The following is a 26,620-nucleotide window of genomic DNA, read 5'->3' as shown; positions in this document are numbered from 1 at the left end:
GGTGGTATAACCATTCTCGCGAAAGTGGGAAAGTCGATCTCGTCGCGTCCGAATGCTCCATAAAAATCCCCCGACCCTTAATCGGTCCGCCAGACGGCAAAGCTTTATTCCGCGGCAGAATTTTAATTTAAGATTCGGTTAGGAAGAGACCTCTTCGAGCAGAATCCCGGAAATTTGCGCGAAGCGCCGAAGCTTCACATTTTAATTAACGGGAGACTTCGCGTATCGGATTGATCGAAGAGCTCCTCTCTCCCGATCCGTATTTCGACGCGGCTGGAATATCCTGTATGTATGAAGACGGAAATGATGAATTATGATCTACTGCGAGCGAGAGCGAAGCGGAGAACAGAGAGAGAGAGAGAGAGAGGGGGGGGAGGGGGGCGGGAGGGAAAGAGACGGCGAAGAGCGGCAAGTTTTCGGGAACGTAAATTTGCGCAGCGTGATACTACGGTAAACGTCGCTAATAACGATCTCGTGGGGGAGGGGGGGGGCGAAAAGAGCAAAAGGCGGGGGTAGGATACGCGTGTAAGTTATCCCTTAATCCTCCTCCTTCCGGATGGACGAGGAATAAAGGAGCCACGGGAACGTAGGGAGCCGTCCTGTCTACACGAGGGCGAGGACTCCCCCAGGATTAGAGGATCTTGAGAATATCGACCCTCGCTGCGGGCGCTATTCAACTGGCAAAAACCTTCGCTCGTCCCTTGACCAGTGAAAATTAAAACTGTCCCTCGTACGGAAACGAGCGACGATACGTTCCACGACATCCCGCGGGACGGCAATTTGTTTTTATTTCTTGCAATTATCCCGGATCCGCTCGCGCTACGAGGGAACGCGCCCGGACAAGTTCGATGCGGAAAATTAAAAGGCGTTTAGAAGCGGGGCCGGGCTCGAATTTCGAGCGAATTTTCGCGAACGAACGCGAGGGAGCACGGAAATTCCGTGTTGTTTTGTTTCGTTTCGCTTTGTGTATCGGCGAAACGTGCTTTTCTTCCCCCCGCTACTGATAAATTTATACCGGTCGAGCAAATTCGCGCGCCGGTCATACGTATTTCGGCATCAGTTTTTGAGCGTTTCAACGATATTTTTTACGGGCGCGCGGAGAGACGAAAATAATATCGTGCAAAATAGAAAACATATTGATTTCACGTACTCTGCGCCGATGTAAAATTGCGTAAACACGAAACGGCACTCCGACGACTCGTACTCGCGCCGTTGTGCGCTATTGTTCGTAAAAAACAGAAGTCCGCCTTGGACAATTTGTAATCGCGCGAACGGAACCAATCGCGTTAAAAGAGGCTCTTTAGTGACGGCGGCGGCGGTTCCCGAGTTTAAAGTTCCGCCGAAGGAAAAAATGAGGTAGGCGCGACAAAGGGGAGAAGGAGTAGCCAAGGGAGGAAATAAAAGGGTCTCACAAAGGAAACCTCAGGGGAGGTTTCTGTATACCGAAGTGACAACTATACACGCTTCGGCATTATGAATTATTTACGCTGCAGCGACGCCTGCGCTTTTACTCGAATTTCACTGACGAGTCGACAGACGCCTTGTGTTACGCGCGATGTAAATATCTCCTGTAAACGGTATCTTCGGCGTAATATCGAGTTCGCTGGTGATATTTGCAATCGGATCCGCGGAAGACTCGGAATAAAAACACGGAACAGTGTGAAGCTTGAGTAATCGTTGAGTGAGAAGTTGTAAAGAAGTTGAGTAAGAAGTTGAGTAAGAATGTAAAATAGCTTGGTGGGAATTTCAAAAGAGATTTGTTTTTATCGTAGTCGATTTCACACTTGTCGAACCACCTATTCTAAAACGATTTGATCTGAAGGAACTATATGTATATATATTACACGAAAATTATGCAGGGTGTATCTGAACTCTGCCGACAAACAGGAAAGATTCTATGTTGAAAAATAAGCAGAAAAGTCTTAGTAAACATATGTCCGCAAAAGCGGTCCAAAATGCTGATATATCATTTTTTTAAATCTGTTTTTGAAGATAATATCAATTGTGATATTTCTGATTAATCGAGGAATCATTCATTGTGACGTTAAGAAAACATATTACTTCCCCTTGACATCATAGATGTCTGCACTTTAAAGGAGCTTGCAGATATGCATTTTTATAACGATATGTGTCTAGTTATTTGTAAAATACTATATTTAATGAATGAGATATATATCTTTTAAAACTGAGACTGTGACAGCTGAATCCCAGAAACTGAGCGTTTGAGGACACATGTTTACTAAGACCCTTTTACTTATTTTGTTATCTAGAATCCATCCGACGAATTAGTCGATGAAGCTCAAATACACTCTGTATAATCAAATCACATATAATCTATATTTTCGGAAGGACTCTCGAGAGTTGTGCGCGAGAAGAAGTCCCGCCTCGCGTAAGACAAGAATCAAATTGGTTTCCGCCGCCGATTTTTCCAAGGGGAGTCGCGTCTCCTCGAGTTAACGAAAAGTCGCGCTAAAGGAGAAAGGAAGCGAAGCTTCGGCTGTTCCGCTTGTCGATCGGTGAGAAAATGAGCGCATAATTTGCGAAGCTCTTAATGGCAGCTAGTCGGAAGAAAAACAAATTTGCTCGTTGAGGGCGGAGATTGCTCGTAAACTCGAAAACTTTCTGCGGAGGATGCGATTTTTCGCGCGCGTTTCTGCCCGTTCGTTCGTTCGTTCGGTCTACGTATATAGTCGTCTATAGTCGGGATGTTAAAAATTTAATGGGCTCCATGAAGCTCGTAATCCTCGAGATGGACGCTAAATGTTGCACGAGCCGAGTCCCTCTCGCTCCTCGGCTGAGAACGCTCCGTGGGCTTGTCGGAAAGACAAACGCTCTTAGATTCGATTCTGCTCGTAATTGAATCTCGACTTTACCTACGAGCGAACGAGCAAGAGAGAGAGAGAGAGAGGGAAAGAGAGAAAGAGAGAAAGCAATATTTCTCGCGGACTGGAACGTATGGAAGCGCGTTCGGGGCGAATGCAAATTGCGCCGAGTGCCGCGTCACTCTCGGCGCTCGCGAACGACTTTCGGCCGGGGCTCGAGAGATAAGTATTGCGTAATTCGCGAGCGTAATCAGATTCATTTTTTAATTCACGAAAGCTCCGCGTATCGCGCGTTCATTAGCGACAATGCACTTACCATGGTGGGTAGACGTGAATTAATTTCGCTCGCGGGTGTGAGAAAGAATCGCGCGAATTTTTCATGACGTAATCGAAAATCGGGACGCGAGCGTAAATTCAGCCGCAAATGTACATTCGTACGTGAGCTCTGGTCTCGGCTGAGAATGTCCTGTTGCGTTTTAAATAGCCTCGTCGAGAAAATCGCCCGAAATCGGTATTCGTGGACAGATCGGGGAGAGGAAGAAGAATTCCTTCGTTAACGAAATTCGTCGATTACAGAGGTTTCTGGAGACAAAAGGTTCTTCACGCTTTAAAGCTATCGGCGCGTTCGCTAACTGCGAGAACAGATTCTCCTGACAAATCGACAGACTCACGGATGTGGCTTGGCAGCAACAAGAATATTACTTACAAGCCCGTAAGCAGTCGCGCGCGCGTGTATGTGCTACATGAAAGAGAGAGAGAGAGAGAGAGAGAGAGAGAGAAAGAGAGAGAGAGAGAGAAAAATTCCGCTTGACACACTTCTCCCGTCTGCTGCTCGCATAATGGCATATACACATTACACGATGTTCTTTACGCCACCGTCACGTTTTGTGCCGAGTGCCCTTCTTTTCGTACATACATACATTAACTACCAGCGCAGTTATTAGCAACGACTTCTCAACGACGACGACGACGACGACGAAGCAACACGAAGACAATGACGCCGTCGAGAATAGCAGTAGCTTCGACGTCTCGACAAATTTTCGACCGAGTCGCTGTTTCACCAGGTTTTGCGATAACTAATATTAAATATTAAATATCTTTGTAATTGTACCACCAACCAATGAAAATCCCTCTTTATTTCCCGCTCAAATGTGGAAAAGATTTCCCGAATTCCCCTCTAAATCTTCTCTAACGGAGTGATTGTGCGGGACTGAGTACACAAAACGATACCAGATTGTTCACAAAAATTACAAACGCGAGGAACGTGTAGCTAACTTTGGATACTCTCGTTTACGTTGAACTCTTTGTCGACAAATCCCGTGAAATCGCTAACCATCGCGATCGTAACGAGTCAAGAGGAAGAGAGAGAGAGAGAGAGAGAAAGAGAGAGAGGAGAGCAGAGTATGCTTTCCGCTTCGATAGCCGCATTCGGGGCACATGTTTCCAATTCGCATGGGCGAGGCGAGGCACTAAAAATACAGGCGGAAGCATTGTGGTGCTGCCGACGCATCCCGCCCCGGTTGTTTCGCGCCCGAAACGTGTCCGGAAAAACTTCGCGTCGTTCTCACAACTTGCCACTCACCTCGCCGGCGATCATTCTCCTTTCTCTCTCTCTCTCTCGCTCTTTGCGCTCCCGCCGGCGATCCTCGAGTTCCCACGGTCGTTTCGCGGGGCATGTCGCTCTGCCAAAGTGGAAGAAACTTTTCCACCTCCCGCTGTTCGCGGAGGACCGCGCGGAATCGCGATCCTCCTGCCGGACCGACCAAAGTTTCGAGAGGTGTTCCGCGATCGAAAACGCCGCATGATTTATTCGTCACGATTCCCGCCTCATCGTGCACGTGACGCACGCTACTCTCCGAAGCACATTCCGCCCACCTTAGGGATGAGAAAACTCGTTATATGAACGTAAACGCACTGCGAGACCCATTTAGCTGACTCAGACAAAATTCTCGTTTGGGTGTGGGCGAACAAATGTTTCAGCTTTGAGAACGAAATTTCTCACGAGCAAAGTATATCTGTTTGCCTATATCCGAGCAAAAATTTTGCCCGAGTCAGTTTAATGCATTTCTCGGGAACTCCCTCATCCTCGGGATGAGTAATCAGAGCAATGCTCTGCAAATCAAGGCCCGATAAGACCCGATGCATTATCAAATATAATCTAGTTCGACCTATATTCACTTCGGCAAAGTTAGACCCGAGTCTGGCCTGGATCATTTTGTTGACAAGAAACTGGTCCAGGCTATGTTCGGGTTTGACTTCACCGGAACGGATGTAGGTCGGGCTAAATTATATTTGATGATGAGTTTCGAGCCGAATCGGGTCCTATCGGGCCTTAATTCGCAGAGTTTTATGAGTCATTACGAGTATTAAAACTCCTACATTTTGTTTTCATATATACAAAATGCGAGGCAATAATTATTATAATCTTGAATATCTTTGGAATATAGCAATAGGGGAAAAATTTGCCAAACAGATATTGCATTGATATCATTGAACATCACTTCGAATCCCGTCTGTAAATGTAATTTTTTTTTCATCTGCATTTAATCGTTAATAAAATATTTTTATTTTTCGAACATGTTCAAGATGATAATAATTATGTTACGTTACATACGCGCGACAAATCGATATATCACAACGCTGCATCGTACACGGTCAGACGCAAAAAGAGATTCAACATTTTTTTTTTGTCAATCACAAAAAGGTTGCAACATTTTTTTTACAAATTTTGGAATGCATTCTGCGTCCAACGGGAGAATTTGTTTTTTAACAATTCTCAGGAAATACGTTGTCTCCTATAGAATACGAGATGCGTTGCGGAACTCATTGGGAAAAAAAAGTGTTGCAATATAGTTTTAAAGTTTCAGAGAAAAAAACCCGCTTTTCCCCCATTTTCCCACGAATTCCTTCAGTTTCCGTTCCAAGGATGCATGCGAACATTCGCTTGGACAGAATTCACGCGTCTCCGCTCGAAACCTGTCACATTTACTTCGTTCCGCGAAGAAGAAAGGGAACGGGAAAAATTTCGCGGAAAATCGAGGAAAAACGGTGCTCCATCCGAGACTTCGAAACTACAGTGGCGATCTTTTCGTGACCGGCCAGCGTCATGCGTGTAAATTGTTCTCGTTCGACGTAGGAAAAGGCGGCTCGAAGATTTCCGACTACAATTGGTCTACGTCACTTGTCGCTCTTAGCGTCCGATTACGGTCGATATGCACCACTTGCTCGCGACAGCGAGCTCTACCTTTACGGTTCGATCGCGTCACTTGCGTCCGATATCGCATGACCGCACGATCGATCCGTATCACTTACGGCTCCTCCTACTGCTCCCCGGTACTGTAGCCGATTCACTCGCGGCCTGATATCGACGGATAGTCAAAGCAAGTGTTGGCCGACTAGAGCGAGAGACTCGTTGCTTAGATCGGCTCTCGAGATTGAGCTCGCGCGCGCTCCCCCGTCTATTTCTGTCGCGGGCCTACGAAAATCCACTTGGCGTGGTTCGCCGATTCTCCGGGTTCCGTCGTGGTCGCCTCCTCGCGCGATCCTCGGCGATCGAAAATTCGCCGATTATATAAACCGTGCGTTATCACGATTTACTTAATGGCCCGCGCGTCCGATCCGGGCGACGGGCATCATCGGAAGGATGGGGGGCATCCCCGGAGCGCGATCGCCTCGAATCACTTCCGTTATTTATTCCTGAGGGGCTGTCGCGAGGCGTCCCTTATGAAAAATGGCCGATCGATCGGCCGACACACGAGGTGATTAATTTCCAAGCGGATTCGACGGCGAAAATTGAATCACTCGCTGGCGAAATCAATCGCGCGGTTATAGTTACCTTAATCGCGCCCTCGCGACCGCACGCGCGTTGAAAATAAAACAGACTCGAAAATATTGGATAAAATTATTTATCGAGCCGGAGCGAGGTAAACGCATCGTTGTGCCTCCCTGTCAGTCCCATTGCGACGATAGCTACTGATCTTTGTGAATAACTCGACGCGAATTGCAACTATTTACGCGAGTATACCAGTTTACTCGCCGGTTCGTTCCGTTCATTCTCGTTAATCGCGTCGTCGTGAGAGCGACGGTTGTTAAAAACTCCCGGATACCGTCGGGATCAACCGCCGGGGTTGGCATTACTCACTCTGTTCCGGGCCGATGTCCATCTTGTCCTGCCTCTCGGGACTCACGGGCAGCATCTGCACTCGCTGCAAGCCGGCAGAGTTCGCCGCGCGCGCGGAAGCTTTAAGTCGTTATCAGATTGTTACGGTAGAATCGCGTGCGGCAGATCGCGACGGTGGTGCGAGAGGACGGCGCGCGGCACCGCGGAGCCCTCCTCATCGTGTCCCCGCTCGGGGAGGACTCGCCGGTCAGCCGGTTCCGGCGAGAAACCGCCACCTTCGCCGTCGCCGTCGTCCTCGATTATCGCTCTCCGCAGTCCCGATCTTCTCTCACTCGCACTCGTTACGCTAACGTCGACCCGGACGCTGCACCGAGCTCTCCGCTTTCGATCTACGAACGACGATGACGAGGTCTCCTTCGTCCGCGGCGCTCTATCCTCGCGAGCCCTCCCTCTGATCCAGCGTCCACTTGCTTCGGCGAAACACACTTCTTCCCTGAGCCCACCCTCGAATCCCCCCTCCGAATCTACACCCTCGTCGCACTCAAAACATCCCTTTATCGGCACTCGTCCCGGAGGAAGCCGGACTCGCGCGAGCCGCTGATACACAAGGACCGGCCGACGGCGGATGGTAGAGCGCGACTCGCTCGGCGACGGGATCCTCGAGATCGACGATCCACCCGCGGGATCGAGATCGCGGACGCGACGCTGGGACAGACAGAGTGTGTGCGAGCGAGCGAGAAAGATAGAGAGAGAGAGAGAGAGAGAGAGAGAGAAAACGCGAGCGAGAGACAATGAGACGGTGAGACGGAGAGCTTCGATCCGCGAGAGACGAGGTCGAGAGACGCGCATACGAGAGAGGAGCGGGTGGCACGAGAGAGCGACGGCCGGAGAGCGAGCGGCGCCTCGTCGTTTCGCGAGGAGTGTACCACCGGCTTCGTACGGACGCACCCCCGTGGCGGCGGCAGGGCGCAGGATCCGCTCTCCTCCGTCTCTCTCGTCGGGGGTGGCCGTGGCGCATGTGCGGCGTGCACGACGCACGGCCTGAAACCGGAGGGCCGCATGCGGGAAACGCGTAGTCGCAGCCCCGTTCCGCCGACCCGGTCTCTCTCCCTCTCTCGGTTCGCTTCCCTCTGCTTCTCCCTCTCTCTCCCTCCCTCCCTCCCTCTCATTCCCTCCCTCATCCCCTCTCACCTTTCTCCTCTCCCTGCTTCTCTCCCTCTTTTTGTATATTAGGTAATATTATAGATATATGTCAGATAATTTTAGTTCGCGTTGTGCTGATTTTCTTGCGCTTTCTGGCGCCGAATAAATAACGCTCTCTCTCTCTCTCTCTCTCTCTTGTCTCGCTCCTCGGTGAGCTCGCTCTTCGCTCTTATCGCGCATGCATCGATGCGCTTTTTTATCTTCGTTCCTAAATTATACCGCTGACAGCGAGGATCCGCGTTCGCTTCGCGCTGGGGAAACTTTGTCCCCCGGGTCGCCGATAAATGTCTCTCTCTCTCTCTCTCTCTTGTTCTCGTTCTCTTTTTCTCTCTTCGTGTGACTTTCCGGCTCTCTCACTTTGTCTCGTTTCACCCTTCGCTGTCTTTCCTCGCGAATCCTCTCGTCGCGCTCAACTCGAGGTGACGACGCGTCGGGGAGGTCGAACGCCGTCGGTCTCTTCTCTCTCGTCGAGCCTTCGAAACGCGCGATCGCTCGCCGGAGGTAGTCTAGACGAAGTAGGTGTCACCCTCCGCGCGACTCGCTCTCACAGTTTTCCAGATACCCGTATTAACACGCGTATTGCGCGCCGAAGTAGGGCGTAATAAATTGCAAGATCGTCGCACGCTATTTTATAATTCAAAGCCTAACAACACACACACACACACACACAGGCTTCTCGAAGAACAATCGATTTGTTCATCAGGGGTCATTAATATCGCGAACGACACGCTCCGTGCAAAAATGATCGCGGGCAGAACCCGTTGTATTTCTTCCCCGCTCCGCGTGTTTGCCGCGTCACCGGTGGAAATTCTCCCCGACTGTTCGCGATTCGCGACTCGAGCGGGCGCGGGGATCCAAGAAATCGATGGCCGATAAATAGTCCGTCCGCTTTTAGCGCGTCGGGACCTGTTTATGTACGCGACTCGCGTCTCGTGTGTCGCGCTTAGCTCGCACGAAATCGCGACTCGCGGACCGAAACGCTCGGAATATTCCCGATGCGTCCCTGTTCGACGCGTTCCGCGTCGGGGGGACGACGGGGGATATCGAGTAGACGTGTGCGGGAGTGTCTCCTATATGGATGGCTCTCGATCTCGTATCGGCGCGACGACCGAAATTTTATTCATAATCGCGCGCTAAAGTGGGCCAGCCTGTTTTGCGAACACTCGACCGCTTTCAGCCGCCACGAATACATTCGGACGCCGCGGTTTCACCCTAATACAGTTTCCGCCCCCGCATTCCGCCCGCCTCGTGACGCACGGTCGTTCTCTCGTTCTCCTCTTCGTCGTCGTACGCTACGTCCCAGGGCCTTCATTTAGACCTCTGAATCTCCTTAAAGCCCCGATCTTCGCGCGCGCCTACGATCCTCGTTCTCAATTCGTTCTCCTTCGCGGCAATTCGACGAGCGAGAACGACAGACCTGATACCGTCCGATACGTCGGGGCCGCATCGATATATTTCGCGCCCGGCGACGTCTGATCTCTATTCTCCTACCCGTCCCGGCCGACGGGACGTTCGCCTCAATAAACGAGCCGATAAATGCGCTCGAGGAATTCCGAAGATGCGCGCGTCTCTGGAAACGAAATCCTCGTTGAAAATTCCTCTCTCTCTCTCTCTCTCTCTCTCTCTCGCCGTGATTATTTCGTCCGTCGCCGTTTGCGAACGCCACGGTGTTACCCCATCTGGTTTTCACCCGGACAGTCCGCTTTCCCGACCGATTGTCCGGATTTTCCAATTTTATCCGGTTTTCGTCGAAAACGCGAAAATTGAGAAATATTTTCCGACGCGACGAACACACACGTTAAGACGATCTTCTGCAAATAACGGCCCACTGAAATTTTTCCGTCACTTTAACATGGGAGTATATAAGTTAAAAAGTGCATAAATGTATATTTAGTACACTTAATATCACTTTCCAGCGTATTTACCTTGGTTAAAGTAACAGAAAAATTTCTGTGGACTGTTACTTATATAAAATGTTTTCGCTGTATTTTGTTTTTATACGTATAACGAAATTTATTTTCTCGGTGGCGCTCCGTTACTTCGGAACGGTCAAGTTGGATTATTCTTTTTTTCTCCTCGTCTCTTTCTTCGAGGGGACGCGCAGTACCAACATTACCCTCGCGACTCCGCGAGCCCCGGTGCAGAATTAATTATTTATCACGTTTGCGTTACTTCGCTCTTGGCTGTCGCGTAGCGTGTGTTTCTACTCGATCGTTTGATCGCGTTCGCTCCTAGCTTATTCACGGTTCTACGTTTCGGGGTGGGATTCGAAGAAGCACTGGGAATATCAAAGATACATCCGGAGGACGCGAACGATCGCTCACCGCGAATCGTCGTCGTCCGGGCGGCCGGATTTCTCCGCGAGGAATGACAGTGCGATTTTTAATGACGCCGGTCTCGTGCTGCGACGCGCACGGCTTTTTGTTCGCCGTTAGTTCGATTTATCTAGGAGATTTCATCCCCACCCGCGGTTTATCGCGATCGATGAACGCGCGAGTCGGTACGCGCGGCAGTACGGTTAATTACGAAGAACAATTCGATCTCGTTACGAATCTTTTCAGTCGCGGTTACAACCCGATTAATTACTGGTCGATCGTTTCTTCTGTTCTTTCGCGAGCCCCCGTCGAATAATCGATTCCGGACGTGACAATAGGCGACTTTCGACGGCGCACGATATAACTCTACCCCCGTAGCGTGCTAATGCGCTAATTATTTAATTAACAAGTAATTAACAAAGCCAATAAGATAATTAGCATTTAGCACATTCGACGGAATCTATTAGTAGTATTGCGTGCGAAATGGTAATGAAATCACCCGTGCAAGATGTAATCACAAGATATGCTGAGTAATCACATTAATTATGGCTGCTTTCGTGCCCTGCCTTATCTCATCGGCGTTACAAATTCAAAGGAAATCCTACGTTCGTAGGATCAATTTACTCGACGTGAATAATAAAATCCGCACACGATGCGCGCAAGTCTCGTTCCGTGCGATTTCGGAATAATTTACGGGCCCGCGGAGCGAGTTTAACGTCAGGTTTCCATCTTAAATCTACCGATCACCGTGCAACCTCGTCAAAATCTACTTATCCCAACTTCCGATATCACAATTTAGTTATAGATAAGGTTAACGGGTGAATTGTTGTCGATGCGATCGAGAACGATCGTCAGTTCATATCATTGATTCCGCGCGCGCGGAAGAGCAGGAGGAGAAACTTCTACTTACAGATTATCGTGGAGGTGCACAGGATCACGGTGGGGAGCGCGTTCGTCATCTCTCGCACCTGAAGACGTATTTGATGCTGCGCATCAGGGCCCGCATCTTCGCGATCACCTCCTCTTGCATGAGATTAAAGCACATGGCGATCAGCGCCATCCCTGAAACACATAAACGTTATGAACGCGTTACGAACGTCCGTTGGTTAATCTCCGTTCTGAAGAAAATTACAGAGAGGAGGCCGTGAATTTTGCGCCAACGCGCGTTTTATCTCGCGAATTGTTCCGCGAGCTGAGAGAGAGAGAGAGAGAGAGCGAGCTCGTGTGGAAGCGGCCGGAGTGCTCGACGGCACTCGAATATCTCTCGCGAAAAATCTGCGCGAGCATTGATTGAAAAGAACGTAATGCGCTCGCCGAGAGCCGCACAGTCGCCGCCGGTGTGTAATCGCGTTGCGGGCTTTAAAGCAGCTGATCGCTCTTCAGCCGACGATTGTCTTCGCGCCGCGCCGTTAGGCGGCGAAAATTCCGCGGCAATCGGATCTGCCGTAGAAAACAAAACCGCACTGTTTTTTTTTCCCCCTTTCATCTCGCGATTACCGCTCGCGATACAAATGCACGGTCGACGCGAATATTTTTGATCTGCGACGCGGTTGGCGCTTTTCACGATGCGGAATTTAACTTTTCGAAACATCGAAATACCTTGAAAACGTGAAATCAGGTTTTCATCCGTCGACGTGCGCTTTTATTCTTTTCAAATCGAGCCGCAAACGTGATATACTTCGCGAATATTATTCGTCCTTTACCGGCGCGGTACTTTTTCCTCGTGAAATAATCGGATGTAGCACAGTGCCTCCGGTCACCCGCATCCGCTTTCGCGAGCGGATTTATCGAGGGGAAAGGGGAAAGACAGCCCGGAGGGATTTCTTTGAAGGCAACAACCGAGGTTCCTCGCTACGGGCTGCTAAATGCACGTTTAAACTAATCCGTCAGTGTAACAGAACGCGACGTCATATGCAAGACTCACCCAGCATCAGGTACATGGAGCAGAAGATGAAAGAGAGATCGAGGCCTTGCCCGGCATAGATCTCGTCGCCCGGGACGAAGTCGCCGAAGCCTATGGTCGACAAAGAGACGAAGCAGAAATAAGAACCGTCCAGCAAGTTCCAGTCCTCCCATATCGAGAACAGAACCGCGCCGCCAAAGATATACCTGTCGACAGCGAAAAGAGACGCGGAGAGTGCTGTCAGTCGGGAACGTTTCGTCGGACCGACGGTTCTTCCGATTTTGCCAGCGTCGTCCGAGTTCGATTGCCGGGCACATACCGAACGAAGTCAATGTGATTCTGAGCGTGAAACGCGTCGGCAATTCGCGCCTCGAAATTTTGCCCCCGATACAATTTTGGATCCGGACCCGGGAAGGGCTGTTCGACGATCCCGAAGTTCATTTCCGATCTCGAAAATTTCGCACTTTACGAAGTGATTCCACGTCGGGGTATTTCTGATAAAGCGTGATATTTCGCATCAATTGCGTTTATACTTCATTTCGAAATTTTAAGTTGGAATTTTCATCGAATTTTTCATTCGTAATAGATAGCAATTCTCGTCGGAAAGCCAATTTCCGATCTCGAAAATATATAACATCGCAAATTAAATTCGCGTTGAATATCCATCGTAATAATACAAAAAATTATTTCGCATCGATTGCAAAATTATTATATTTTATGTTTCGAGATTTCATATCATGATGAAATTCTAATTTAAATTTAAGAGAGAGGGAGAAGTTCAACAATTCTGAAATGAATTTCTCATCCCGAGAAGTAAGAATTCATAACTTCAGAAATATTCCTACCGAATCCTTCTAAATACGTCCGAGATTCATATTTTATTCCCGTATTGAAATCGCCTCGTATTTCGCAATTTTAGCTTAATAAAAATATTATCTCGAACGGAAATAGAGAGAGAGAGAGAGAGAGAGAGAGAAAGAGAGAGAGAGAGAGAGAGAGAAAAAAGAGAAATTCAGTTCCAAAACCAATTCGTAATCTCGATCGAGAGTTTATAAGCTCGCCAGCTAAGTTTCTATTAATCCTTTTTCATTCATTTATCTTTTGTATCTCTCGTCGTTCCATCCTCTAATTAGTAGTCTGACTATATCTATCGTTCTCTCCCTTTCGCGACAACTCACCCCACCATGATAGCGAGGCACAGAGTTAACGGCACCGTCACGTGTTGAGGATCGTAGCTGTCGCTCCCGTCGTCCTCGTCCTCGTCATTGCCATCGCCCTCGTCGACGCCGCCGCCATCGTCATCGTCGTCTCTGGGCGAAGTTTCTTCCGGATCCAAACTCGAGGCGTCTACCTCTCCACCGTGCGCGTTCACCATCTGTAGATGTAAATGCTGTTTGAACAGCTCTCACACACACGGTGTCCCGGAATTACCGTCGCATCCCACTCCTACGTATCCCTCGGGGAAAATATGATCGCGAGAGGACACGATAAATTTCTGATATATCGAGTATCGTATATGCCGCGGATTTCTCCCGAGCTTTGTCAACCCGCTCTAACCGGATCATCTCTGAATCCGGAAACGCGTGAGGCGGAAGTTAGCAAGTGTAAATAAAAGAGATGCGCAAAACGTTAGGAGGGATATGAGTTTTCGTAGTAAGGATGATGATGGAAAACAAATGATCTTTTCGCGTTCTCTCCCGCGTGCAATCGCGAAACTTCCGCCGCGAGATAACCCGTCTCTCGCTCGACGAGCCGGTTCTGAAAACAGATTCTCCAAATATAACGATTTAACTCGTCTCTCCCTCAGTCAACAAGTGAAAGCTCCGAATCCATTTCGAGCGAATTCTTAAACGAAGAATAAGAGATTTCCGCGTAGCTCGTGAAACTCGCGAGCCGTGTTAATCCCTTCGCTGCGGAGCTGCGCCAATAAAGAACACTCGCTCTGTGCGACACAGAATCGATATTCGATTGTGTGACACTGAGGTGGAATATAATAAGAAATATTCTAACCGAAATGATCAAACGAGACGTCGTACATACACAGCGTCCGCAAACGACGGAGCGATTTTCCACGACATATATACACGGCGTGTGCAATCGCGAAGTTACTTTCGGCGACGTATACACGTATACACTGAAAGTGCTACCGCGTTCAAATAATATTTACTTGATCTAAGTAAAATGGTTTCTCCAATACTCCTTGGCAAATATTTAGTGGAAGTAGAAATATAATTGACTGTACACGATATATGATATTTCTTTCGTACAAGTAAGCATTTGTATGTCTTAAAACAATTTGCGACAAATATTAAGCTCGTAATATTGAGGAAATATCGGAATTTACTTTTGAAAAATACTCTCTCTGTGCGGAAAAATGTCAAACCACCAGGTCTTCAATGGAAAGAAATATTACACAATTCTGTTAGACGCTCTCTTAAATTTACAACTATTTTACATTTATATTCAGTTATTTGTTTGCGAATTAAAGGTGTTACTGCGTTCAAGTAAGTATACTTACCACAATCCACTAAAATATAGTAAAACTGATGAAAAATACTACTTGATTTAAGAGACCGCAGTTCTTTAATTACGTTTACTCGATTCTAGCACTTTTTCTCCTACGTATATGTCGTACGTAGCAAAAGGGTTAAACGCCTTCGCGAATCGGAGCGAGAAGTGTTCAGCGCTGCTCGATCTCGGGTTTCAACGGGGACGGTAATTTCGAGGGCGCCGTATCCACGTGCGGGTCTTCGTCCCGCCGTTCGTGTATTCCATGACGCTTCTTCGTTAGAATGCAGACGGAGATGTGGGATTCCGGTCGCGGTGTTCGTCGTGCTCACCTGCCATCGATTTCTTTTCGCGGCCGGATCGTTCGGCACCTCCGACGCAGCCGCGCTCGGTGAAGCGTACGGCTTCCTTCGACACCTTGAAGGATCACGATCATGATTAATCGTACGGCGCTTGCGGGTTTTGATTTGACGTCATTGAGAGACACACCGGCGGAGGATTCGTTACGAATGATGAAAGCTTTCACGAGAGGAAGCTGAGATAGAGAGGCTGAGAGAGAGAGAGAGAGAAGCATTTATTCTCTAAGGACGAGAAAAGTAATTGTATTAATTTGCAAGGTGCCAGTTAAAGATACAAAGATACGTTGCGAGATGTTAGTTGAAGATACAAAAGTAAGAAAAAAAGAAATCGGGCAGATAAGATTAGTACATATAATAATAATAATACAATGCGAGCTTTACAATTAAAAGTAACGAAAGGCGGGAAGTAAGAAATAAATGTGTCTAGAGCGGTGATAAGCGAGTGCCAAATACATGATAGTTTTGTAGAACAAGAATAAGTACCAATGAAAGGCCAATAGTACAAGTCAAGTATTTTTAGAGAGAGAGAGAGGGAGAGGGAGAGAGAGAGAAGAAAAGGAGATCGATCTTACCTGCACAAGCAGCAACGGGCGTAGGTCCACTTGAAGCTCCTGGCTAGGATGTCGCCGATGTTGCTGAGGTAGAGGAGGAAAAGCGGCATTCCTACTATCGCGTACACTATAGTCACGACTTTGCCCCATTTCGTCCTGGGACAAATGTTGCCGTAGCCTGCGCAGTAAACGAGAACGCGGCGGGTGAGTTTATATCGACGAGCCTTGGCAGCATCGTCTCGTTCTTATTTCACACGTCGTCGTCCCACCTCCCCGCCGGTGTCTCACCAAGTGAACCGATTGATCTTCGATTAATTTATCGCGCTCCGCTGCAACGGCAGGTAGGCAGGCCGTCGCGCGCACAACCGGCCGCGAATTATTAATCGCGAACGCGCGATTAAAATATTCCTTCCGAGGGAGAACAAAAGCGGTCGCGTGCGGCCACGTCGAAATGAGAATCGCGAATTGTAACGCTTCGGGTGTCGTTCGAACTTCGCCGACTGTAATGCACCCTCCCCTCCTTCCACCCCGTGACAGATCGAAGACTCCGTTAACACCCGAGCGGAAGTTTCGGCCCTCTGCTAAACCTTTAATTCTACAATATAATAGAAGCTAAGATAGTAAAATGTTTGTTGTAAATCCCCAACTTTGCCTCAAATTCTCGTTTTCGCTATTTTAGCGTCAAAATAGGTCGTCGAAGGTAACGTTAAAATTCAATCCGTAGAATTAAAGTTTCGAGGAAGAAATAAAAAATCAAAAATGTCCGTATCGTCAAGGTAAGTTTTTATTAGTCTACGGTAAGCCCTCTAAGTGGACGCGAATTGTCCTTAAGAGTCCTCAGAGTAGCATTTCGAAATTTCGACTCGAGGCATTTAACGAGTCCTCGGCCCCTTTCGCGCAGGTATTACTTTAGATTGGAAATGATGTCCGTGTAGCTCGAGACGGAAACGGAATAACGCCGACACCTCTTGTCCCGGGGGGAGTTCTTCGTGGTGTCGGTCTGAGCCGTGTTAATTTCTCGGCCGGTTAGCTCTCCGTCATCACGGCGATACGGTTTCGTTACTCGCGTCGATACCTCGCAACGATCCTCCGTCCGATAATTCAATCGCGGCGTCTTAACGAGCGGTGGGCGCGAGAATGAAGCCGCGACGTGCGAGCGACGGGCTCTCGAGAGTTTCGCAGGTTTACCTCGTGAGTGAGGTCTCGTAAACAATGCCAACGAACTCACGCGGACATTCATGTTTCTCCTTTCTTACGATAACACGGCGGAACGCGCTTCATAAAACCGAACGACGAGCGCAAGTTCTTTTTTCTCTTTCCTTTAAACAAAAGATAAAAAAAAGGGAAGGAAGAAGAGTGAAAAAGGGAAGAAGAGGTGGAGGAGGAGGTGGGAAGGAGAAGAAGGAACGCTGCGTTCGCGGGATTGCGCTCGTTAACGTTCGCCGAACACGAGTGTGGGGAGAAAAAACGCGTGTCCCTCGCGCTGGAAAAGTGATTTTCCGCGGCACCGGAGGGACCCCGACTCCCGGTGCATCGGCACGATTTTTTACGAACGGAGCGATGCGACGATAAAGTCGACGGAAAAAACGAGAGAGAGAGAGAGAGAGAGAGAGAGAGAGAGAGAGAGAGAGGTGGACCAATCGCGAGTCCCCTGTGAGAACATCTCGCTCACGGCCGATTAGAACGCTGTAAAATATAAAATTACGCCGTGACATTATTATGAATATCCGATTGATCCTCGCGGCGATAATAAATTCCAACGCGCGCGCGCGTGTAGTAACGTCGGTTTTATCACGCGGTGCCCGACGGCGCGGTTACACCGCGTAAACCCTCTTTGTCGGCGGCAAAAAGGATTTAACCTACATAGCTGATAAATGCCGGTAAAATTCGAACTCCCTCGGCGGGCAAAAATTCGCGCCGCGGCGCCTAATTTCGTCGCATTAGCGTCGCATCGCGAGAGCCCGGCGGCGGTTGCTTCGACGCCGTAAAAACTCGACGACGTCGTCGCCGACATTAAATTAATATCACCACCGGTATCACAGTGGAAAAGGGGGGGAGGGGAGGGTCGCTGTCAATTGTTCCGCGCTTCGGGAAGCTGCGCGATAGAATCCGGCTGCGCTCGTCCCGTGATCGTCCGATCCGCGAGAACTGATCGCGCGTCTCTTTCGCGGTTTTAGCCCCCAGCTTCCGGTCATTTATTATCCCTCCCCTTCCCCCACCGCTCCGGCGATTTGTCCCTCAAAGGAGGAAAATGGGAAGAGACAGCGAGCTCCAGTCCGATGCCAAAAAGCCGACCCGAATCGATGCGCGATATCAGGGGCGAATCGGAGCGCGCCTTGTAATCAAGCGAAAGTCGTCGTGAAAAAAAAGCTTTCGTCCGAGCTTTTTTTCCACCCGTATGTATACGTATGTACGTGTACACACACACACGCGCGCGCGCGTGCGCGCAAAATGGAAAAGTATAAATGGGGGGACACTACGAGGATATGCATTCAGCGTGATTTGCCCGCAAAAACCTCTGTGCACGTCGAACTTCCGTCGCATGCGGCGGTCGACTCCATTTTTTTTTAAGTATCTCGAAAGTACCGCCGGTCTCTCTTTCTCTCTCTCGCCGGCGCGCTCTCGAAAATTGCGGCAGCCCCATCCGGTCGAATGCAATTCTTAGCGGCCTCGCGGTAAACAAATGGCCCGCGGCCGACCGCGCGCGCGCGCGCGCTCTGTACAATTTACATTTTGATAAAAATTAAAAGTTCCCCCGGACGCGCCTCGGTCAGCAATAAAAACGCAATTTCATGGAAAAGTAATTTATGCGACGCGGGAAAGTAATTTACGGTGTCTCCTCCTCCTCCGCGTGTCTCCTCCTTCGCACTCGGCACTAGAACGGGAGCGCGCGTAATCGCGTAATCTCCCTTTCGGAAATTCGGATTTCACAGCGATTCACCCGCGAATTTATCCACGATTTACTTTGTGCGATCCTTGCGCCCGCTCGACGTTTCCCGGAGGTCCCTTTTTCCATGGGATCACCGATCCAACAGACATCGAAGGGACCAGCTTCGCGGCGGCCCTCCCGCTTTCACATTTTCCCGCGCATCTCGCGTTTTGTCCGCGCCGCGCAAGGTTTCGTGAAATTAGATGCGAAATTGATTAAAAGTTTTGCGCGCCGCCGCGTCTCGTCCGCCTTCCCGGCCGGAGCCAGAGTGAATTTTCTTATTTGCGCCGCGCCTAAAGCGGTGTTTATAATGAGCATTTAAGGCGTGAGAACTTAAGCTTTAAGCCGTAAGAAATTGACCGATCACGGTCGAATGTGAGGAGAATAACCGATTGTGATTAGTCGATTTCTTACGACCTGTGGCTTAAAGCTTGCGAAAATTTCCCAAACATTCCTAAGTATAGCATAGATTCTCATCAGGTTATCCAGACTTACCTCAAATAGGTGTAACATATTGCGGTACTAATTGGAATTCCCATTCTAATCCCAATTATAAAACTTTAGGAAAATCTTAGGCAGAGCATATGTGGAATATGGCTGAGTTTCCCATTAAAAATCGCTACTTTATTTAGTTGGTTAATCGGAATAGAGATCCCAATTAGATCCCATACAATTTTCTATATGGGAAACCAGATAGATCCCAATATAAAATAGAAATCTAAAAAAAGAGAACTCGGAGTGAACGTTGAAGAGAGAAAACGGCTGGTCTGTCTAGGTTTCCCATTTGGAATCTTCACAGAATTCCCAACCAAAAATCCGTCATTTTTGGGAGAAAATCCAGTCAGATTCCAGTCAGATGCTAGAAACCGCCTCACATTTTCATTGTAGCACACAGCGTTTAAGTACACAACGCTTAAGTGTCCTCAGCGCCGCCGCTTCCCGCCGGCCGGGAAGTCGATTTCGTTAATTCCCGAAAATCGACATCCGGAAAGGACGATTTACGACAGCGTCCGGTCGCTCGAGCGCGCGCGTTCTCCTGTGTTCGCGCTCGCGCGTCTTTTTAGAGACGATAAAACGACGGCCGACGCGGCCGACTGTAAATGCGACCGTAAAGCCGGCAATAAACGGCCGGTTCCCGCAGCCCCGTGGGCTCTGTAAATACCGGCCAAGTTTTACGACGCGCTCCTCCCGCTCCTCGCGAAAAGGGCCCGGAATTCACGGACGTGGACGGCGTCGTCCGGATCGTTTTGTGATAATAAGCGCGAAATTCGCGGTGCATCCGCGAGCTATCGAAGCCGACGCTCGTTGTCGTCGTCGGCTTAACTCACAACGCGGCCGACGCGGGGATCCCCTGAGAATAAAGGCCCTCTCTTTCTCTCTCTCCCTCTCTGCGTGAGTGCAGACTTCGTGAACGGGGAAACTTTACGTTGGGAAATTGATAACGCACGTTTGCCTGACGAGATGTTTAATAAAACGACGACGCGCTATATTGGATTTTTCTATGTGAGCTTAGTTACTTTTTTTACCGCCTCTACGCCCTTTCCTTCTCTTCTTTCGGATTTAATGTACATCGTTACCCTTGTTGTCGCGGATTTACCGTTTTTCGTGAGCCGTAACGCAAAAGGGTTTTAAACTGAACGTCCAATAAATTAGGCGCTCCCAGGATGTTTTCCTTGGCGCGCGTGCACTCCCCAACCTCCCCCCTCCCCCAACCCCCGAGGAATGTAAAAGAGATTCCACTTAATTTATATCTTCGAGTATGAATTCATGATTCTACATTTTTCAGGCACAGATTTCATTCAGTACGGTCGGTGTCATGCGTGCTGTGCCATTCCTTAGATTGAAATTTTGTATTATTTACATCATCATCTACATTATTTTTAGCCTTCCACATGTACACGTAATGTTGAAACTATTTTCATTAGAACCCTTGTAAAACCTTATCGTTATAACTAGAGTTGCTTCAGCGATTTTCAATCTTATGCGTTTTGCGTCAAGTCCTGTAACTTTCTGTCTGAAGAATGGTACAGCGTACATGACGTCGACCGTGCCTTTTGGTACGAATCCGAGATCCCACGCGGAAAAAAGAAGTAGATCCCGTGTAATACAACTGAAATTTAGTTTCTCTCATGAAATTTCTTCTCTGAAATTTAATTTGTCTCATTCTTTTTGTCCCTCTACCCAGTTTTTAACTGCTACAGCTAAAAACTAGGTCTGCTGGTAACGAAATTTCAGTTGTATCACATGGACAGTTAGTTCCTTCTTTTGCCGTGTGTCATTTAATTTCACAGCCACGCGTTTTACTTCAGCCTTGCTGCTCATCCTTACGCTCGTCACAGAAGTAAACTTTTCGAGGACCGGGAATAATTGAGTACTGAATTATGGTAAACGATGAAAGTGCCGGATACAAAATTCGCAGGAATCTTGCCAAACGATCGGCACTTTCATCGTTTATCACATTCACTCCTCGATTATTCATGTAATCCGTGTTATCCAATTATTAACACAATTCACGCAATCTGTCTATTAATGTATATATCTGTAAATTAATGTGCAACCAACGCTTGCGGACATCTGAAAGCGTCAAGTTCCCTCTTCCCTTTAATGTTACGCTTCCCTTCATCCTAAGCGAGAATAACTTTTCTAAACGTCGAATCCACGAGAACTCGGAAGCAAGTCGGTATCTCGCGAGTATCCCCGTCGCTTTTTCGAGACGCGTCGGTCGGTCGCGCAATTCGCGAAATAAGCCGGCGGCCAGTCGGACGCAGCGCCGTACAACAATTTATCCGGGAATATTTAATACCGCTTCGGGTTTTGCTCGCCCGCACGCGAACGGAGACGGCATTGCGCGCCGTCCATCAAAATCCTCCCCGAAATTCGCGGTGCACAGCGACGCGGGGGCCGGTCGCGCGAAATCGCTCTCGATGCGGTGTCCAAAAACTGTGCGCCCGCGACACACGACGAAAACTGTCGCGTACGCGCTCTTGCTTTCGCGCGTGTGTGTGTGTGTGAGAGAAAAAGAGATTTTCCCGCGTGTCGGATAAACGGCGTGTCGCGTCGAACACTCTCGCGATTTTTCGGCGTCATTTTTTTTAATGCCGCGCGGCGAACGATCGAGACGACGTGTCGACTTTGTTAATCCAATCGAGAGATATCGCGGCTTGTCGGTGTGATTTTTTTAATTCCATTTTTTTTTTTTTTTTCGGAAACCCATTGATCACGAAAACAGTGGAAAAAAGTATACACGACAATGCAGATGCTACACGACGATCGCGGACGAGAGCTGTCCGTGGTTGCGATCCGCGTCGTAGTGGCGATTACGTTGTTAAACTCGCGTGAGAGGCACTGTAAATACAACTCTGGGACCTCGCGGGCGATCCGGCGCGATTCTACACAGGTGAAACCTACCTACACGGTAAAACCTGTACAGTAACACATTTTGTGTGTTCGACAAACGGTTCGGCTGAATTTTCGTGTCACTTCAACACGGGAAATATGTCGAAAAGTACACAAATACGTTAACGTATTCTCCTTGTCATAAGTGACACACAAATTGGACCGACGCGAAATTTTGCACGCAGTAAGAAACATTTTGTACTTGTGTTAAAATCGCACCCGTGTGTCAATTTATCGTATTGCGCTCACGTTATCTCAATATTTTGCGTTGAGTCGGCATTCAATGCAACACATTTTACGCTTCAGCGTCGACGTATTATTAATTTCGCGTTAATTCCCAGCATAATATTTGTGTTACTTCTCAACATATTCATCCTGTGTTAAACTAACAGAAAAATCTGCGTGGGCCGTTTGTGGGACGCGAGAAATCTGTTAAATTTGACACAAAATTTTTCACCGTGCACGAGGTATCCAACGGTAGAGCGATTTGCTGTTTCGATACGAGTTTCGTATGTAGCGAGCCACCGTCGCTATCATTATTGTCGCCTTTTCATCGTAAAATATGAGAAAGGAGGCACGTTAAGCCGCCGTTTGTCGTGTATCACGAGAGAAAAAGAGAGGGAGAGAAGAGAGAGAGAGAGACCGCGCAGGGCTCAGCTATTGTCCGCGGGAGAAATATTAAAGTGCTCCGCAAATTGTGATATTTTTATGTACCGCTTGAACATTAGAGGACGGTTAAAATCCGTCAGAGAGTCTCACCCACGCTCTTTGAGCGGCCGCAAATGAAGACGTTACTTCCGTAACACCGCGAACTCTATTTTACTTCGCGCTGCTGTACGGAGCTTTGAAGTTAAAGAAGCGGAAGAAATTCAGAAAGATGAAAAGAGGGGGGAGGGGGGGGAGAAAGAGAAGTCTCTGAACAAACAGCGTGTCTATTAAATAGACACACTTCTTAAACGCTCCGCTCTCCTCCTCGAACCTCCGTAGGTCTCTTCCTGTCGTTGCGAACGCAGAAAAGAAAGAGAGAGAGAGAGGGAGAGAGCGTTGCGCTATTAAAATAACGTTTTCCCCCGCGCGTTTTTCCCAACGCGCGTTGATACGCGCGGCGGATAAGTGAGGGGAATCGTACGGAAATCGCTCGCACGCCTGAGATGCCGCGGAAATATCGGGAATGCGCATTCGTGCCGGCGCTTTTCTTCTTTCTCTCGGCTGCGAAGTTCGGCGCGCAACTTTTCGACCGACTCTGCGTGGTACACACGCACGCATACACACACACACACACACACGCGCGCACACGACACACGCACAATGTGACGTTGTTTCAAAGTCGGAAATGGAAGCGGAGATAATGGACCATGCGCACGAAAATTAACGTTATGTTACGACCCGGCGAACGCTAGTGGATGAAACTATTCCGCATATACGGGGTGTTGCGAAACGACCGACTCTAGTTGAGAATTATATCGCGAGGCGATGTTCGCGGTCGGGGTTTCCTCGGGGTATGCAGATGCCGACGGTTTCGTAGAAAGGCGGGAAATGAAGAGCGCGGGACTCCTCGCGCGGAGCTAAGCTCTTTCGAAGCGACGAGTCAGATTCGGAGTGAAGAAGCCGGATCTCCTCCTCCTCTCTCTCTCTATCTCTCTTTCTTTCTCCCTCTTTCTCTCGGGAATTCGATTCGAGCAGTAATTGCGGAGACAGTGGGGTTTCCCGCCCGAAACACGAGTCTCACGTCCGAATCGCGACGACTGGCACTTTCCGAACGCTCTGTACGAGGCGTTGAAATATTAAAAGTTTGTCTATCCGACTATCCGTCCTTTTGATCGGCCCGGTAAAAGCGAACGATGCAAAAATGATGCGACGACACTTTTTTCCCCGTGGTGCGGTAAAATATTAAATCCGGGCCTAAATTCGGGGGAAACCGCGGTGTTTTCTTCCCTGCGGCTGGCCTTTTTTTTCGGTTTACCAGGCGCGATTCATTTCGGCGGGCCGCTCGTCAGAGCCGCCCGCGGCCGAAAAACTAACAGCCGCGGCGGCACGAAATGTGTTAACAATTAATTCGCGTCATTTTTCAACGCGCGTCAAAGTTCCCGCGCAAAAGCGCCGGGGGAGGGCGCGGGCCGACGATGAATTATCGACGATGATTTTAATTCGGCCCGTAACTGACGGGATAAAAAACGGAAAAAGGAGCAACGACGACGACGCTTTCGAGTAACGCTTTCGCGCGATGATCCGACGTTTATTTGGGAGCTGTGACATGCGCGTTCACACGCCTATCTCTCGACGACCGGGGAATGTTCCCGGAAGTACCTCCACGTTGCAGCACTTCCACGACTTACTACAAAAGCGAGCGAGCATTTCTCTGTCAAAAATTCCGATACATTGCCGTTTTTATTGCGACTTTTATGCACCCCGCGACGTCTCTCATTCAAAGGGAAAAAGTCAGTGTGTGTGAGAGAGAGAAAGAAAGAAAGAGAGAAAGAGAGAGAGATGTTGTCTGGAAAGATAAAATTCTATTTCAAAATGCAAGGCACGCGGGACCCACGGCGATGGAAACTCCTCCTCATTCGTGTTTCGTCGCGACGGAGGTTTGACTACGGTTCAAAGACGAGAATGCAATAAGCAACAAAATTGTGGCCGTTGGCGAAGGTCGTGCGACTAGTTACGGCACGGTCGAGAATTAAATCCGAGGTCTCTTCGTCTGAACCACGAAAGACGAAGCTTCCTCGCGAGTCTTCCATGATGATTTCGAATTTACGCGGCGTATAATGCGCGCGCGAATACGAGAAAGACTTCAACGAGAGATCTTTTTTCATACAAAACTATTAAGCGATGGTCGATAAAAAAAAGACGGTCGACATTTTTATGCGCGTTGATCGCTCTCTCTCTCTCTCTCTCCTCTCTCTTTGTCTGTTCACCGAAGCGAGAAGAATAACGAGAGACACGCGCGCGACGAAAATATGGGCCATTGTTCCGCGCGAACTGTTCGCTCACTCGAAGGCTTGGAAGTGGCATTTACGAGCCGTTTCCGATCGCGAAGGAAAGAGAGAGAGACAGAGAGAGAGAGGGTAAAAAAGAGAAAAAAAATACATGGGCCGTATTACAAGTCGTTTGAGAGGGGATTTCCGCGTTTCCCGTGACGCTTTAACGTACGAAAATCACGATGGGACCGCAGAAATCGGCCCCGCCGTGCTTTCCCATCAATTCCCGCGAGAAGATTTCACAACGGGCGCGCTCGGCGCGCGGTAAAATATGACCGAAATTCACGGCACGTAAAAGTAATTGAGTGCAACGGGCTGATGTGTCAAAAACTGCAGCGACGAGGGAGAAAAAGAGAGAGAGAGAGAGAGAGAGATCGACAACGGAGAGGAAGCTTTCGATACGCAGTGAGCAACGGCGCGAACGGAACGAGTCCCAAGTTTATCGACGAGCTTTACATCCCGCCGTTGACATTTGACTTTCCGGCCGTTTTGCACGTACAATGTTTTTCACCGGCACGCAACCCGGCGCGCCCGGATATAGAATGCATTTACTCTCCGCCGCTACGAAAGCGCCATACACCTCCCCGACGTTTATTCGCTTCCCTTTTTATTTTTCGCATTTATTCGCGCCGCCTCGCTCGCGTTTCCGATTCGGGAAACGATCCGATTAACCAACGGGTTAACAGTCTGTTAACTCTCCGATCCTCTCTCTCTCTCTCTCTCTCTCTGGGAAAGCTCTCGCGAAAAGCTCGCCACGCGCGTCGCCGAGTTTACAGCCGGCGAGCAGAACGAGACGAGTCCACGTTGGCGTTGGCGTTATGTAAACGAGCCGGCCGGTTATTATTGCCAAACCTAAATCCATCGCTAAATGAGTAACGATACCTGCGCCGGCGAGGCTCAATTAAGTCAAGCGTATATTTAGACGCGTCGTCGGACTTCATGCCGACGAAGTCGACGAAGATTTTTTTTCCCCGTCGTCACGTCGCGCCGGGGCATGGCGCGTGCGACGGCAGCACCGTTCCGCCTGTTTATCATTATTGATTTCCCCGCGTCCGACTTTCGTAATATCGGAACAGCGATAACGAGACTTAGCGAGATGCATAACGACCACTCTTACGTTACACCCCGCTATTCCCGGCGGGAAGGGGGGGTCGCGACACCAAGTTTAACAGCGGATTCCCGGGACCATTTGAAATTAAGTTTCCCCGAGCTTTTCGTCGGGGAATATTCTTATTCGACGTTTAAGTGCCGGGGACACTTAATGAATATCAAGTGAGACGTTTAATGAGCGCCCGATGAATAGTTCAGTTATTTCCCGCGATGAGGGGGAAATTGACAGCGCGAAACTAATTTCGTCGTTTAGTATAATAACACGGTAGTTAAATTAAATTGGATGCGTTTATTGAAATATCATTCATAACGTTGAATTTTACAGTGCCGCAATTTGAATTTGCAGCTGAGCGAAAGAGAGAGGGAGAGTGAGTGAATGTGGGGGGGGGGGGGGGCGGGGGGGATGCGACGAATGGGAAATATTTT

At 48.8% G+C, this 26,620-nt stretch overlaps 2 protein-coding genes across 13 annotated transcripts in view; one reads left to right on the top strand and one right to left on the bottom strand.

The window, feature by feature from the left end:
- The window catches only part of LOC106746745 (collagen alpha-1(III) chain-like), a 60,856-nt gene that overhangs the window by 4,595 nt on the left and 29,641 nt on the right, over window positions 1-26,620 (top strand). The window lies entirely within an intron of this gene.
- Window positions 1-26,620, bottom strand: part of LOC106746744 (two pore potassium channel protein sup-9) — a 67,908-nt gene that overhangs the window by 18,897 nt on the left and 22,391 nt on the right. For 6 of the 12 annotated variants that reach the window (XM_014623689.1, XM_014623690.1, XM_014623688.1 and 3 more), the window contains 5 exons: window positions 15,803-15,959; window positions 15,204-15,288; window positions 13,542-13,738; window positions 12,385-12,569; window positions 11,371-11,522 (listed from right to left, as the gene is read on the bottom strand). In XM_014623689.1, the coding sequence (XP_014479175.1) occupies window positions 11,416-11,522; window positions 12,385-12,569; window positions 13,542-13,738; window positions 15,204-15,288; window positions 15,803-15,959 (731 nt within the window). In that variant the 3' untranslated portion in view covers window positions 11,371-11,415. Of the gene's footprint in view, window positions 1-6,963; window positions 7,843-11,370; window positions 11,523-12,384; window positions 12,570-13,541; window positions 13,739-15,203; window positions 15,289-15,802; window positions 15,960-26,620 lie in introns of those variants that run through there. The other 6 variants (XM_014623687.1, XM_014623683.1, XM_014623681.1 and 3 more) reach the window with 6 other exon arrangements.

The sequence above is a fragment of the Dinoponera quadriceps genome, unplaced genomic scaffold, assembly GCF_001313825.1.
Source record: "Dinoponera quadriceps isolate SergipeBrazil2010 unplaced genomic scaffold, ASM131382v1 scaffold1565, whole genome shotgun sequence".
Lineage (NCBI taxonomy): Eukaryota > Metazoa > Arthropoda > Insecta > Hymenoptera > Formicidae > Dinoponera > Dinoponera quadriceps.
Note: the sequence above shows the minus strand (reverse complement) of the source record. Positions and strands in the feature narration are given on the sequence as shown.